This window comes from Bufo gargarizans, chromosome 8 (genome assembly GCF_014858855.1).
Source record: "Bufo gargarizans isolate SCDJY-AF-19 chromosome 8, ASM1485885v1, whole genome shotgun sequence".
NCBI lineage: Eukaryota > Metazoa > Chordata > Amphibia > Anura > Bufonidae > Bufo > Bufo gargarizans.
Genome location: NC_058087.1, coordinates 179,042,365 through 179,057,948, shown reverse-complemented (window position 1 = coordinate 179,057,948; position 15,584 = coordinate 179,042,365). Strand labels below are relative to the sequence as shown.

The following is a 15,584-nucleotide window of genomic DNA, read 5'->3' as shown; positions in this document are numbered from 1 at the left end:
ACCTCGATTAATACTCAATAGCTCATGATGATACTTCCTAAGAGTAACTTGTTCTGTTTGTGTGGTTTTAGATACCTGGAAGGTGATGTGAAGAATCAAAGAGCGGCTGCCGTATTGACTTGTGGAAGCATTGCCCTCTGGGATTTATCCAGAAGCCATTGCTCTGCTGTGCTCCCTCCAGACCCCGATACACCCTGGTGTCTGGTACGATGGGGTAACAGGCCGTCTTGTTTACTTGCCGGACGTAAGGACGGGACCATCTGCATTTTTGAATATTCAGACCGGAGTTGACAGAAGACCTGGAGACGTTATGGAACGGGGGGGTGTCTAGAGCAAACCGAACTGTCTCCTCTATATTTCAGGTTCAGGACAGGAAATACAACAGAGGAACTTTTGTCTGCTGAGAACCACTTGGGAAGCTTCACATGTCAACCCCCTTTGGCGCCGCTCAGAGATTTCTGTTACTGAATCTAAGCAAAGGGTCATACAAGGTGATGACCGTGTACTGGCAGTGTTGTCCAACTTCCAGTAGCCGGTTTGATCTCCTAAAGTAATGTTTCCCAACCTGTCGTTCTCCAGCAGTCTCAAAACGACACCTACCAGAATGTGTAGACAGCTTGCGGCTGTCAAGGCATGCTGGGAGTAGTAGTTTTGCAGCAGCTGGAGAGCCACAGGTCGGGAAAAACTGCCGTATAAAAGTGCCTTTAATTCAGGAAATCTGTAGCAGAAGACCATCTTCACTGCACTTCCCCTTTACATTTTATTTTTTTATTCCTTCGGATGTTCCTCAGGGAATTACTGATGATTCAGAGCTCAGATCCTTAATCACTTGTGTTCAATACTCTGGTTAAAAATCACATTGACTGCCTATTTAGTTATGCGAAGGCCATTAAAATCCTCCCTCCTTCAGGACTGATTTAAAAAGGAGAGATTGGTATTGATCTTGCAATGTGACTGGCATACAGAACGGATGCCCCTCTCCGAAGATAAACTTTGCCATAAGGTAGTCTATTGGAGCAGAAGTTCAACAGTGAGCAGTTTATTCAAGGAGGCATGATTACTGGTTGTAGGGTTACTGCTTATACATTAATGGGGGTTCACCTGTGCCCAGGGTAAGTAATATATATATTGCTGGGGGCCCCACTGATCACGAGAACAGGGTTAATCCTCTCTGTGAATGGCGTGGTAGTGCACATAAATCTTCATCGCTCCTCCCCTTGTATGGGACTGCTGAATATGGCCGAGCGCTGTCCTCAGTAGTCCCCTAGAAATGAACGGGAGTGGTGCTCATTCAGGGGCAGTAACGCTCCATTCATGCAGGGACTTTGTGATCGGTGGTGGTCACAGCCATTGTACATTTATCACCTGTCCTGTGGATAGATGTTTTTAAAGTGACCACCCCACCATAAGAACTTAGAATAGGGGGTAAGTATCTGATCCGTTGGGACCCCCCACCTACTACAAAAATGAGGTGCTGGAGTCCGTGAATTGAAAGGAATAGCGGCCACACATGTCCGTCATCGCTCCTTTCAACTCTATGCCAAAAAGGAGCCGACAATAGAGCTCATCTGTCTTCAGCAGTCCCATAGAACTGAATGGACTGGTAGCGTGCATGTATGAATATTGCTTTATTCAGTCCAGGGACTCCGGTACCTCATTCCTGTGACTAGATCAGAAAACTACTTATCAGATCGTTTTGCCCTATACAGTGGATTACTTCGTATTGTGGGAAAAGCGATTTAAGGGTAAGGGTGTGTTAGGAGAATTTACCAGAATGTTGCTTGACTTGTGTCAATATTGAAGTTGCTTGTGGGTAGGATACAATTAATGGGGCAGCAGGAAATGTAAAGGGTACCTTCTGTGGTGGCCCTGGCTGCATCAAAAGTTTGGATTCGGTAGTGGGAGACTCAGATGACATACTGGGCCTGACGCCTCTATTACAAAGCCTCGTGCAGTATAGCCTCTAGGTATTGTATGGATGCCCTCTAATTTGCAGGCTGCATTTTCCACCGCCAGATTCCAAATTCTGCTCTGCTGACCTACCCGAACCATTTATTTAAATAATTAGCCAATTAGCTGGCATGTAATACCACATTTCTCCTGCAGTGGCCGCTGTGAGGGAAACATAGGGCCAGCTGCAGCTTCCATGGGGGTTTCAGAAGTGAGACCAGTGGAGATTGGCGGATTGTTGGGCCCTCAGTCAAGTAGTGTCCCGAACGTTTTAATAGAAGAGAACTCATTATTTTAATAGCACTGACTTTGGCCAAGTTCACACTTCAGTTATTTGGTCAGTTATTACCATCAGTTATTGGGAGCCAAAACCAGGCGCGGGTTAAAAACATAGAACTGGTGCAGATCTTTCCATTATACCTGATCTCTGACAGGCCTTCACTTCAGGTTTTGGCCTCTTGCACGCGACCGTTTGCCCTCCGAGATATATGGTCCGTGAGCGAGCCATATGTCCCGGAGCGGCATTGATCGTGCGCACGGGAGCACACAGCACTATAGATTACAATGATGCTGTGGACGTCGGGCCGCCCGCGGGGCTAAGATCATATGAGTGCAGGACAATAGCCCCGCGGGCGGCCCTACGTCCACAGCATCATTGTAATCTATGATACTGTGCGCTCCCGTGCGCACGATCAATGCCGCTCTGGGACATATTGTCCGCTCACAGATCGTATATCTCTGAGGGCATACAGTCGTGTGCAAGAGGCCCTAGGCTCACAGTCACTGATATAAATAACTGAAGTGTGAACTTGGCCTTACTAGAGTATTAGACACTTGTATAGTTTAGTTTTATATATATATATAAAGTTTATCTATATTTGCATATTGCTGCAAAAATCTGCATTTAAAATTCTTTCTACTTCTGCGGAGCATACTTTTTTATTTAATAAAATCAAGTATGTAAAGTGAATTTCTCTGTTTTACACTAAAGCCCAGTCATGTTGTGCTGAAAACCATGTAGTTTTCTCTTACACAGACTCAGAGACCGAGAACTTGCCCCCTCTCCTGTTTGTATCGGCGTGTAATCCAGGACGTAACCGCCAGGGGCTCGCACTGTCTGCGCCATTTTTAAGCCAGCTCCCTTCTTGGTCCCAACTCGCTGAGCTATAGCGCACGGTCACCCATTTGTCAGCTTGCCTGCTGCCAATGCACAAGCTCCAGACCTCCCAGCGGATGCTGGCATATGAAGTTCTGGATCCAGAAGCTGAAGTAGAAGTCCATGTGTTCACTGATAACTGGGTTCAGTAAGTAAAATATTTAAAGGGGGTTATCCAGGAAAAGATAATGATAGGTCATCGTTAGGGATGAGCGATGTTTTATCCGAAGTCGATTCACATAAAACTTTGTTCTAACACTGTACAGAGCAGGAGCTCCATACAGTATTAGAATGTATTGGCTCTGATGAGCGAAGTTATTACTTCGCGAGGCTTCGCATAATAACTTCATAAATCAATTTCTACTGTAAAAAAAACATTTCCCAAACTGGGGTTCGGTTCCAAGGTACCACTAAGGAAAAATTAATAAGAGACAGGGTTTGTTTATAGTCTGTTACCATGCCGGCAAACAATGATGCTTTTTGGAGACGAGCGATGGCATTAACGATCGCTTCTCTCCATACTGTGGAGGAGATCGCTGCATTTAAATACACTGGTTTCCTTCACTGATGAGCAGGAGATTGTCGGGAAGGAACACTAATGTTTGACTGGATCATATTAAGCTAGATGGATGTGGTGTAATATAGCAGAACTGGCTGACAGAGGAGCCACTTACTCCGTCCTCCGGCCATTGTAAAGAATGACAGACAAAGGTCTTTTTTTGTTTGCTTGTCTCCTTTGTTCATCCTTCCTAAAACAAAAAAGGTTACAAAAAGTTGTATCTACCTCAAGATGGTACTTAAAGGGTGAATAGGACAAGGGATCAAAAGATCGCAGGTTCTAGCCCCCTAAAGGGGGTTAAAAGTTGTTACTGTAAAAATAAATATTTAAAGTTTAAATCACCCCCCTTTCCCAATTTTATATATTAAAAAAAACATTAAGTATTGCCTCGTCTGAAAATGTCTGAACTATTAAAATATTAAATAAAAATTTCCTGTGCACTGATCACCATAATGGAAAAACAAAACAAAACACATTTCACCTGTTTTTGTCACCTTTTCTCCCCCTAAAAAAAATAAGACTGTGTTCAAAAAGTCGTACATACCACAAAAATGATACCAATAAAATCTAAATTTCGTCCCGCAAAAAACAAGCCCTCATATAGTTCTGTAGACTGAAAAAGAGTTATCGCTGTCAGAAAATGGTGATGCAAAGAAAATTTTAATTGTAAAATTTTTTTCAAAGATATTTTTTTTTAAAGTAGTAAAAAAAAAAAAAAAAATATATATATATATATATATATACCGTATTTTTCGCCGTATAAGACGCACTTTCCCCCCCCCCCCCCAAAATTGGGGGGGGGGGAAAGGCAGTGCGTCTTATGTGGCGAATACTTCAGTTTGTATACCGCCGACCGCATGCTGCGCAGCGCGGTGGCGGGTGTATTAGTAGGCATGGATGAGGGAGGAGGGGCCGGCATCCAGCTCTGTAACTACAGCGGGCCCGGTGCAGTCACTGTATTCTGCTACACCGGGCCCGCTCACTGTAGGAATCCTAACTGCAGGCAATGCTGTATGCTGATTAAGGTACCGTAACAGTAGTCTTTTATGCAGCCTGTACTTACGATACTAACTTTCCGGCAGGCAGGAGGCTGAGCTGGCAGGCGGGCGCTGACAATGTAACTCACTATGTCACGCGCCGTCTCCGCCCACTTTATGAATGAAGAAGGGAGAGCCGGCGCGTGACATAGTGAGTTACGTTTTCAGCGCCCGCCAGCTCAGCCTCCTGCCTGCTGCCTGCCGGAAAGTTAGTATCGTAAGTACAGGCTGCATAAAAGACTACTGTTACGGTACCTTAATCAGCATACAGCATTGTCTGCTGTTAGGATTCCTACAGTGAGCGGGCCCGGTGTAGCAGAATACAGTGACTGCACCGGGCCCGCTGTAATTACAGAGCTAGATGCCGGCCCCTCCTCCCTATTGGGGGTCATTCTATGGATAGCACTGTTAGGCCTCATGCACACGACCGTTGTGTGCATCCGTGGCCGTTGTGCCGTTTTCCGTTTTTTTTTCGCGGACCCATTGACTTTCAATGGGTCCGTGGAAAAATCGGAAAATGCACCGTTTTGCAGCCGAGGCCGTGATCCGTGTATCCTGTCCGTCAAAAAAATAGGACCTGTCCTATTTTTTTAACGGACAACGGTTCACGGACCCATTCAAGTCAATGGGTCCGTGAAAGAACACGGATGCACACAAGATTGGCATCCGTGTCCGTGATCCGTGGCCGTAGGTTGCTTTCATACAGACGGATCCGAAGATCCGTCTGCATAAAAGCTTTTTCAGATCTAAGTTTTCACTTTGTGAAAACTCATATCCGACAGTATATTCTAACACAGAGGCGTTCCCATGGTGATGGGGACGCTTCTAGTTAGAATACACTACAAACTTTGTACAAGACTGCCCCCTGCTGCCTGGCAGCACCCGATCTCTTACAGGGGGATATGATAGCACAATTAACCCCTTCAGGTGCGGCACCTGAGGGGTTAATTGTGCGTATCATAGCCCCCTGTAAGAGATCAGGTGCTTCCAGGCAGGAAGGGGCAGACCCCCCCCCTCCCCAGTTTGAATATCGTTGGTGGCACAGTGTGCGCCCCCCATCGGGCCCCCCTTCCTCCCTCTAGTGTAATAAATCATTGGTGGCACAGTGTGCGCCCCCCATCGGGCCCCCCTTCCTCCCTCTAGTGTAATAAATCGTTGGTGGCACAGTGTGCGCCCCCCATCGGGCCCCCCCTTCCTCCCTCTATTGTTATAAATCGTTGGTGGCACAGTGTGCGCCCCCCATCGGCCCCCCCCTCCCTCCCTCTATTGTTATAAATCGTTGGTGGCACAGTGTGCGCCCCCCATCGGCCCCCCTCCCTCTATAGCAGTAACAACATTGGTGGCAGTTGTGTGGCCTCCCATCTCCCCCCCCCCCCCGATCATTGGTGGCAGCGTAGTTCCGATCGGAGTCCCAGTTTAATCGCTGGGGCTCCGATCGGTAACCATGGCAACCAGGAAGCTACTGCAGCCCTGGTTGCCATGGTTACTTAGCAATAGTACAATAGTAGAAGATTCATACTTACCTGCTTGCTGCTGCGATATGTGTGACCGGCCGGGAGCTCCTCCTACTGGTAAGTGACAGTTCTTTAGCAATGCGCCGCACAGACCTGTCACTTACCAGTAGGAGGAGCTCCCGGCCGGACACAGACATCGCAGCAGCAAGCAGGTAACTATGAATCTTCTACTATTGTACTATTGCTAAGTAACCATGGCAACCAGGACTGCAGTAGCGTCCTGGTTGCCATGGTTACCGATCGGAGCCCCAGCGATTAAACTGGGACTCCGATCGGAACTCCGCTGCCACCAATGATGGGGGGGGGGGAGATGGGAGGCCGCACACTGGCCACCAATGTTACTGCTATAGAGGGAGGGGGGCCGATGGGGGGCGCACACTGTGCCACCAACGATTTATAACAATAGAGGGAGGAAGGGGGGGCCCGATGGGGGGCGCACACTGTACCACCAACGATTTATTACACTAGAGGGAGGACGGGGGGCCCGATGGGGGGCGCACACTGTGCCACCAACGATATTCAAACTGGGGAGGGGGGGGTCTGCCCCCTGCTGCCTGGCAGCCCTGATCTCTTACAGGGGAATATGATAGTACAATTAACCCCTTCAGGTGCCGCACCTGAAGGGGTTAATTGTGCTATCATATCCCCCTGTAAGAGATCGGGTGCTGCCAGGCAGCAGGGGGCAGTCTTGTACAAAGTTTGTAGTGTATTCTAACTAGAAGCGTCCCCATCACCATGGGAACGCCTCTGTGTTAGAATATACTGTCGGATCTGAGTTTCACGCTGTAGCTCATATCCGACAGTATATTCTAACATAGAGGCGTTCCCATGGTGATGGGGACGCTTCAAGTTAAAATATACCATCGGATTGGAGAAAACTCTAATCCGATGGTATAAAAGAACTCCAGACTTTACATTGAAAGTCAATGGGGACGGATCCGTTTCAAATGGCACCATATTGTGTCAACATCAAACGGATCCGTCCCCATTGACTTGCATTGTAATTCAGGACGGATCCGTTTGGCTCCGCACGGCCAGGCGGACACCAAAACAACTTTTTTTTTCATGTCCGTGGATCCTCCAAAAATCAAGGAAGACCCACGGACGAAAAAACGGTCACGGACCTACGGACCCCGTTTTTGCGGACCGTGAAAATAAACTGTCGTGTGCATGAGGCCTTATGGGGGTCTGTGTATGACACATAGCGTAAAATGCTATTTATGTGTCATCAACAGATCCCCCATAACAGTGCCATCCACAGTGCCCCCCATAACAGTGCCATCCACAGTGCCCCCCATAACAGTGCCATCCACAGATCCCCATAACTGTGCCATCCACAGATCCCCATAACCATGCCATCCACGGACCCCCCATAACAATGCCATCCACGGACCCCCCATAACAGTGCCATCCACGGATCCCCCATAACAGTGTCATCCACAGACCCCCATAACAATGCCATCCACCGACCCCCATAACAGTGCCATCCACAGATCCCACATAACACCATTAGGCACACCTTTTGGTTCAAATTTTTTTTTTTTTTTTTTTCCTCCTTAAAAACCTAGGTGCGTCTTATGGGCCGGTGCGTCTTATAGGGCGAAAAATACGGTGTGTATATATATATATATATATATATATATATATATATATGCAGAAGTTTACTATAACCATATTCGTATTGACCCACAGAATAAGGACTTTGTTATTTTTAGTGCACAGTGAAAGCCGTGATATTAAAACCTCAAAAACCTTGGTGGAATAGTATTTTTTATTTTTTTTCAATTTAACCCTACAAAGAATTTATGTCAGATTTTCCAATAGCCATGGTAAATTGAATGGTGCCCTTAAGTAGTACAATTTATTACCCCCCCCCCCCGCCTCCCCCCCCCCCAAAAAAAAAAAAAGCCCCCGTATGGCTAAATGAACGGAGACTTTAAAAAGTTATGGCTGTTGGAACGTTGGGAGGAAAAAGCAACAATGCAAAACCAAAAATGAGCCCCGTACTATATGCTCTGAAAACAGAACGAACAATGAAGAACTTTCAAAAATGGACTAAGAATAAATATAAAAATGTACACATTACAATTCTAAATGGCTCTGTTTTGTAATTTGACAGAAGTACTAAAAGAACAGAAATTATTTTCTAACACTGTACACATGAATCCCTTTAAAAAAATAAATAAAAATGATTTCCATATGTAAAATTTTAAACCGGATAGTATTTCACTTTAAACAGGTATTGCGGTTAGTACCAGATGGACCGAACATGGTGGATGGATCAAACATGGCTGCAGGATTATTGCCATAAGGGACCGGAGCCTGAAAGCTAGTAGCTCCCATATAATATGTTGGCCAAACACGGGCTGTTGCTGGTCTGGGGTTTGGCCGGTTCGGTGCGTGGCACAATATGCCAATTACTGCTGTTGTGGCCTGTCATCTCCTGAAAATTCCCCTTTTGTATGAAAAGTACCAATAAAAAATGGATTGGGTTACACAAAAACAAGCCCTCATACAGCTCTGTAGACCAAAATATAAAAAAGTTATGGCTGTCAGAATATGGCAATGCAAAAAAAAATTAGATTTTTTTTTCAAAGATTTTTATTGAATTTTGTTTTGACAAAGATTTATTTTAAAAAAATTTATGGATCTTTCTTCCTGCAGCTCCAGGGGACTGCTATGGGGGGCGGACTGTGCGCTCTTGTATGCAAATCTTTTCCTGGGGTTGTGGGAGAGAGATCTGTTCCTGTCAGATCAGCACGTCATCATGGACAGCGCCATTTTTTGGGGCGCGGTACATTGATGACGTGTTTGGGGCGCGGTACATTGATGATGTGTTTTTGATCTGGCAGGGCACTGCGGTGGAGGTGCGACAGCTTTTTGATATGTTGAATGACAATTCCTGCCACATTAAATTGACTTATACATGTAATACCAACAAAATATAGTTTTTGGATGTCACTGATGGCTGTATTAGTACAGACGTGTTTCGGAAAAGTACATCTGTCAGTGCATATTTACATGCGTCTTCTGCACACCCTAGGGAGACTATTGAGGCGATACCCATAGGCCAGTTCCCCCGTATACGTAGGATATGTTCTGATGATGCTACTGATCTTAAAGGCCGCTTTCGGAGGAAGGGCTATAGACATAGATCGATTAAAATATAGCAAACAACGAGATTAACTATATACTAAGAACAAAGGAACATCCGATGATGAGGAAAGATTTATTACTACATATCCTTCACGTTGGGAACAAATGAGAGCATCTATCAGTAAACATTGGCCAATGCTGCTAACAGACCCTGTTGTGTCGAAATATGTATCTCCATATCCATCAATCACTGCCAGAGGAGCCGACACCCTACGAGACGACCTTGTGAGGAGTAGTGATGAGCGTCAGGGGCAATATTCGAATTTGCGATATTTCGCGAATATTCGTCATGAATTCATTATTTTCATGATTGCGAAAATCGTCAATGTAATAGGCGCGTATTGCGCGCGCAATACCGGCGTGGGTCACTTTTGCGACATTTTTTCAAGCTGCCAGAAGTTTCCTTAGACTGGAGAAAATGGTTGGCACGGCAGAACATTACAATAGCTTTATATGCAGATAGAGTGCTCCAATATATTCGCGATTGCGCAAATCGGCAATTAATGATGCGCATATTTTGGCGCAATACGCGCAACTTCACATTTTAAATGATATAGCCAATAAGAGGGGACACAGCGTGAGGTCACAGAGCGCCCTCACGCTGTGCGCAGCCGACAGCCATAATGGAAGCGCTCATTAGTATTCGCCCCATAAGACGCAGGGGCATTTTCGCAGGGGGGAAAAAGTGCATCTTAGGGGGCGAAAAAAACGGTATATCTCACATGTGTACTACGTATGTACAGATGTGTGAATGTCAATAGCTATGTGTACTGTAGGTATGTGCATAGTATGAATATTATGTAAAAATTACTCCAAAATGATATAATACATAAAAATGACATATTTACATAGTTAATAGGCTTGAGCGAATCTAAGTATCTGAAGTTCCATAATAACTTCAGGGGAAATTCGATTCACTGCGAAGCCGCATTTCCTTGTGCTTAGTGATAACTAATAAATTTTCCCTGAAATGTTATTAAAAAAAAAACATACTCAACACGCAAAGAGGCCGCCGCGACCATCCTGATTGAAGATCACCACGACGGCCAGTGTGATGACGAAGGTTAGTATTATTTTTAACGAATTAACCACTGAGAGCACTCACTATTATTCTCAGATGCCACGATCAGCGATGAAAGCGCCATATGAGGGGCTTAATGACGGTGGGCAGCGCAATCGCCGTTCCACATCACTACGTCCTCTACTTACAAAGAAACGCGCTTCATGATAAAGTAATTCATCACTAAGCAAATGTATTTGTGAAATTCGGCACCTGAATCTAAGTTTTTTATTTTTTTTATTTGCTTAAGGCCTCTTTCACATGACCGTATGGCTTTTTCAGTGTTTTGCGGTCAGTTTTTCACGGATCCGTGGTTCCGTTTTTTGTTTCCGTTGTGTTTCCTTTCTGTTCCGTTTTTCCGTATGGCGTATACAGTAATTACATAGAAAAAATTGGGCTGGGCATAAAATTTACAATAGATGGGTTCGCAAAAACGGAACGGATACGGAAGAAATACGGATGCATTTCCGTATGTGTTCTTTTTTTTTTGCGGAACCATTGACTTGAATGGAGCCACGGAACGTGATTTGCGGGCATTAATAAGATATGTTCTGTCTTTCAACAGAACGGAAATGGAATAGATACGGAGTACATTCCGTCTTTTTGCGGAACTATTGAAATGAATGGTTCCGTATACGGACCGTATACGGAACGCAAAAAACAGCCCGTAAACAGAAAAAAGAACGGTCGTGTGAAAGAGGCCTAACACTAATAGTTAATACTGTTAAAAAAGACTTAAGACCATCAAGTTTAACCAAGGGATAGGAGGGGGCGCAAATTGTAGAAAAGGGAAGTGAGACCCAGATTTCTACACATTATCATAAGCATTAATGTCATGTCATTTTAAGGATTCACTTAATTCACTGTTCCTGCTGTGACCATGTCCAGAGGTGACTATTCCATAGATACAATAAAGAATCCTTGACGTCTCTGGAGACTAAACTTTTTCTTCTTCAATGTGCAGTATGTGTGCACATCCACAGTGAATTTGATTGGCTGCCCGGCCTCATCCTGTCCCTTTAAATAACAGCTGTTGATTATTTATGGTTACAGAATGTTATGAACATTGGCTCCACCCATAAAGATTATGACATCACACACCTTATATAAGGAGTGGCAAAGCTCAGAATCACTTGAGGGTTCTAATTGTCAGTGGAGGGTAAGTCTGCACTGGAGGATTCTGTTATGTCCTTCATTTTTTTTCTTCTTATCTTCTTCCTAGAAGTCTCCTCCATGTGACGTCCTGCTGTCTGTTCTTTTGCGTATTTGTCTCCCTCCATTATTTACTAAGATCAAAAGCTTCATTTTATCACATGAGACAAGCATAACAGTGTCCATCCATCCATCCACTTATCCATCCATCCATCCCTGTAGCCATTTATCCATCCAATATTTAAGCTAACAGTTGACATTTTTTCCTTTCTTCTTCCAATGCTTCTCCTCCATGCAGAGTCTGACCTTGTGCTCTTTGCTCCTCTCTTTCTAATCTATAAGTGTCAGTAGATACTTCTTAAAACAATGATCTGTTCTCATAAAAATCTTCTTTTCCCTCTCATTTCAGTATTGGTAGCAATTGCAAGTAATTTGGATATTTCCAGGATGAAACAGGCTGAGGAAGAGGAGTCATTCACCGATCTTTTATGGAGGTGGATGGTGATGGAGGCTGAGCCGGCGTTCAGGCCATCAAAGTTTGGCAAAGTCTCTATTTGGCCAACTCTAGAGACAATTCTAGAGGAGGATGAAGAGCAAGAGGAGGAGGAAAGAGAGACTGAAGAGAAGAATATTTTTGATAGAGAGGAAATGAACATCAGCAGGGCTTTGGGACATCATGTGAAGGAGGCCTGGCCAAGTGTGGATTCACTCATACATTCAGAGTGTCAGATGATGGAAACCTGGCCAAGTTTGGATTCACTTCTAGCTTCAGAAATTAATGTGAAGGAGGTCTGGCCAAGTGTGGATTCATTCACACCTTCAGTACTTCATGTGAAGGAGGCCTGGCCAAGTGTGGAGTCACCAATAACAAGATGGTGGATTCCAAAATGTCTAAGGAAAAACAGCAGTAGCAAAAAAACAGAGAGGCCTCGTCCATCACGGTTCCTTAGAGCCATATTCTGTTGCTGCTCCATCAAGACATTGGAATAACCGACATTAACATCAAAGACCTTAGAATAAAATCACAGGAGAAACTTTAACAACAACATTTATATTTTAAGATCTGTATAAACAGTTTCATTAGTCTACAAGATATATTACCATCAGATTCCATAGACACCCTAATGTAACATCTGCAAGGTTGGAAATTAAATCATCATTGTTTCCAGGATTAAGGAACTTAATTATAATTATTTATTCAGCTGTAAAATAAAATACTTTACACTAAGTTTTATTATTATTTTTTCTATAAGAAGCATAAAATAATACTGGTTGGAACAGGTGTAAGGATGTACCAGTTATTTAAAGGGATAATTCAGTTTCATCAAAAAATTGGAGAAATGGATACATTTGTGTATATTCATTTGAAAGCCCATCTTTTTACATAAGGCATAAACATATAAAAGGAGAATAGAGGAAAAATAGGAGAGACAAATATATATATATATATGGGAGAGAGAGGAGATAGATATTGGAGAAAAGGAGGGGGAAAAAAGGGGAGGAGGGAGAAGAGGGAAAGGAGAGAAAAGAGGAGAAATGGGGTCAAAATGTATATTCACTGGTTGGTCCGTTTTATCCAATGTTTTAAAGGACGGAGGGTCCTTTAAAACATTGGATAAAACGTTGTTTCACATGACCGCACAGGTACGAACATGCGCCTTTTTTTTAGAAGAAACCAGGCAGTATACACCCAGCACATAAAATTAGGGTGTCACAGGTATTTTTAAATACATCAATATTTCCTGCCAATATGTGTGAACATATGCCAGTCATACCAATAATATACGTCAGCTAATTATATATATATATATACGGTATTTTCACATGTACTAATGAATCAATACTAATGAGACATTTACTCACCCAACCGAGTATTTAAATATTTTATTATTTATTTTTTATTTATGTATTTTAATTATAATTTACTTATTTATGGATGTATACAGGGAGATTCTTACAGCCTTCTTTTTATATATTCTTATAATTATTGATGCACTCGCCCACTCAATGGAGTGTGTTTCCCCTGTTTTATCGATATTTATATATTCATTCATGCAAATATATAACTATATATTAAATTTCATACATGACTCTTAAACGTACATATATATGTATATATCTATTTATACCAAATTCCATATACAATTTTGAAATGTAAATATATTATCTTTTTATTTTTTATTGTACTTTTCCTATTATCTATGTTCCTTGTAGACTTGATAAAGGGGCCGTCGAGACCCCGAAACGCATTGTCTCAAAATAAACTTTGTTGTATCCTGTACCGGGCGCCTTATGATCGTCTACCTGCTTGATCACTCCATAGTGACAAGCTAAGATACGTTTTCCTATAAATTGATGGAAGGCAGGGCCAACAATACCAAATTGTGGTACATTATACCGCCCCAACAGAGCCAAATACCACAGTAGCGTTGAGCACGAATATTCGAATCGCGAATTTTAATCGCAAATATCGCCACTTCGAGAATTTACGAATATTTAGAATATAGTGCTATGTTTTCGTATTAGCGAATAGTGTCGATTGTGAATATTCTAATCGCAAATGTATTGCGAATATCAGCACTTAGCAACATCCCTAGCAACAATAGGAAAGTTGCCTACCCCTTTGTGTTGATCGCGAATATTCTAATGGTAAATTTTTATTGCGAATATATTACATCAAGTAAATAATGACTGGAGATTATGAATTCTCAAATTTGCAAATTTATGGCAAATATTTAGCCAAAAATTAGCGAAATATCGCAAATTTAAATATTGCCTATGCCGCTCATCACTATACCACAGTCAATCACAAAATACATCCCAAAAACTTCCACTGGCCAGCCCCTGGGCATCAGCTCACCAGGATAGACCTTACCGGGAAATATGGCCAATCCGCCCCTGGCCATGCATGACAGCTGCAGCCTTTCACTGATTGCAGCACCTGTGAATGAAGGCAGAGGGATGTGGCTCCCTCTGCCTTCCAATTAGAGCCCCCGCAGTGAAATTGCGGGGCTCCTATCGCTTGCCATGGCAGCCTGGACACTGCCGAAGTGCTCCAGACCTGCCGTTGCTTTCTCAATACTGAGCTATGCACGAGGCACAGCTCAGACCCTCACCCTAATAGAGATCTAGGCCCTTAAGGGGTTTAATATTAAAAAGAAATAAGTGAAAAAAAGTTAAGAAAAAATTTAAAACACCAATATATTATAAGTTTAAATCACCCCCTTTTCCACTTTTACATATACAATATATAAACAATCAAAAAATAACTGACCACTATAAAAATTTTACCTAATATTTAGTGATGAGCGGCAGGGGAATATATGAATGTGTGATATTTCGCGAATATTCGCCATATATTCGAGAATTCATTATCTCCAGTCATTATTTTCTTGATTGCAGACATCGTCAAATGAAAAATTTGCGTAAAATATTCGCATTATGAAAATTCGCAATCAACACTACTCCTAAAGTCAAAGATATTGCAGCCTTCTCATTGGCCCACAAGCTAGAAGCAGGGAGGGATCATGTGTACTGATTAAAAAAAATCTTGAATATTCAAAATTACGAAAATATATCACTATATTCTAAATATTCACGAATTCTCGAAGTGCTGATATTTGCGATAAAAATTGAACTCTAGGGCCTGGCTCTGTTCTGTATGTCCCCAGCTGTTGAGTGGGCATCTGCTACTCCTTGCTTCATTGTTGTTCTCTAGCTTGGAGCTGTGGGTACTTGGGCAGAGGCCAACTGCCCTCTGCCCAGATGCCAGCTCTTCTGCTGGGGTAGCCTGTGGGGAGTCAGCCTCTGGACAAGAGGATAGGGGCGGGCAGAGGCCAACTGTGCTCTGCCCAGATGTCAGCTCCTCCGCTGGGGTAGCCTGTGGGGAAGCAGCATCTGGATAGGGGAGGGCAGAGGCTGACTGCGCTCTGCCCAGATGCTAGCTCTTCCGCTGGAATGGGGTCAGGCAATCCTACCCCCAGGACCTTGTTGCAGGCCG

The 15,584-nt window shown here is 43.4% G+C and overlaps 1 protein-coding gene across 7 annotated transcripts in view; it reads left to right on the top strand.

The window, feature by feature from the left end:
- LOC122944737 (partner and localizer of BRCA2-like) overlaps positions 1-12,123 on the top strand; it is a 40,342-nt gene extending 28,219 nt beyond the window's left edge. For 4 of the 7 annotated variants that reach the window (XM_044303316.1, XM_044303318.1, XM_044303319.1 and 1 more), the window contains exon 14: positions 72-2,479. In XM_044303316.1, coding sequence (XP_044159251.1) covers positions 72-291 — 220 coding nt within the window. In that variant the 3' untranslated portion in view covers positions 292-2,479. Of the gene's footprint in view, positions 1-71; positions 2,480-2,986; positions 3,255-8,455; positions 8,658-11,485; positions 11,592-11,993 lie in introns of those variants that run through there. The other 3 variants (XR_006391051.1, XR_006391049.1, XR_006391050.1) reach the window with 3 other exon arrangements.
- The last annotated feature ends 3,461 nt before the right edge of the window (positions 12,124-15,584 follow it).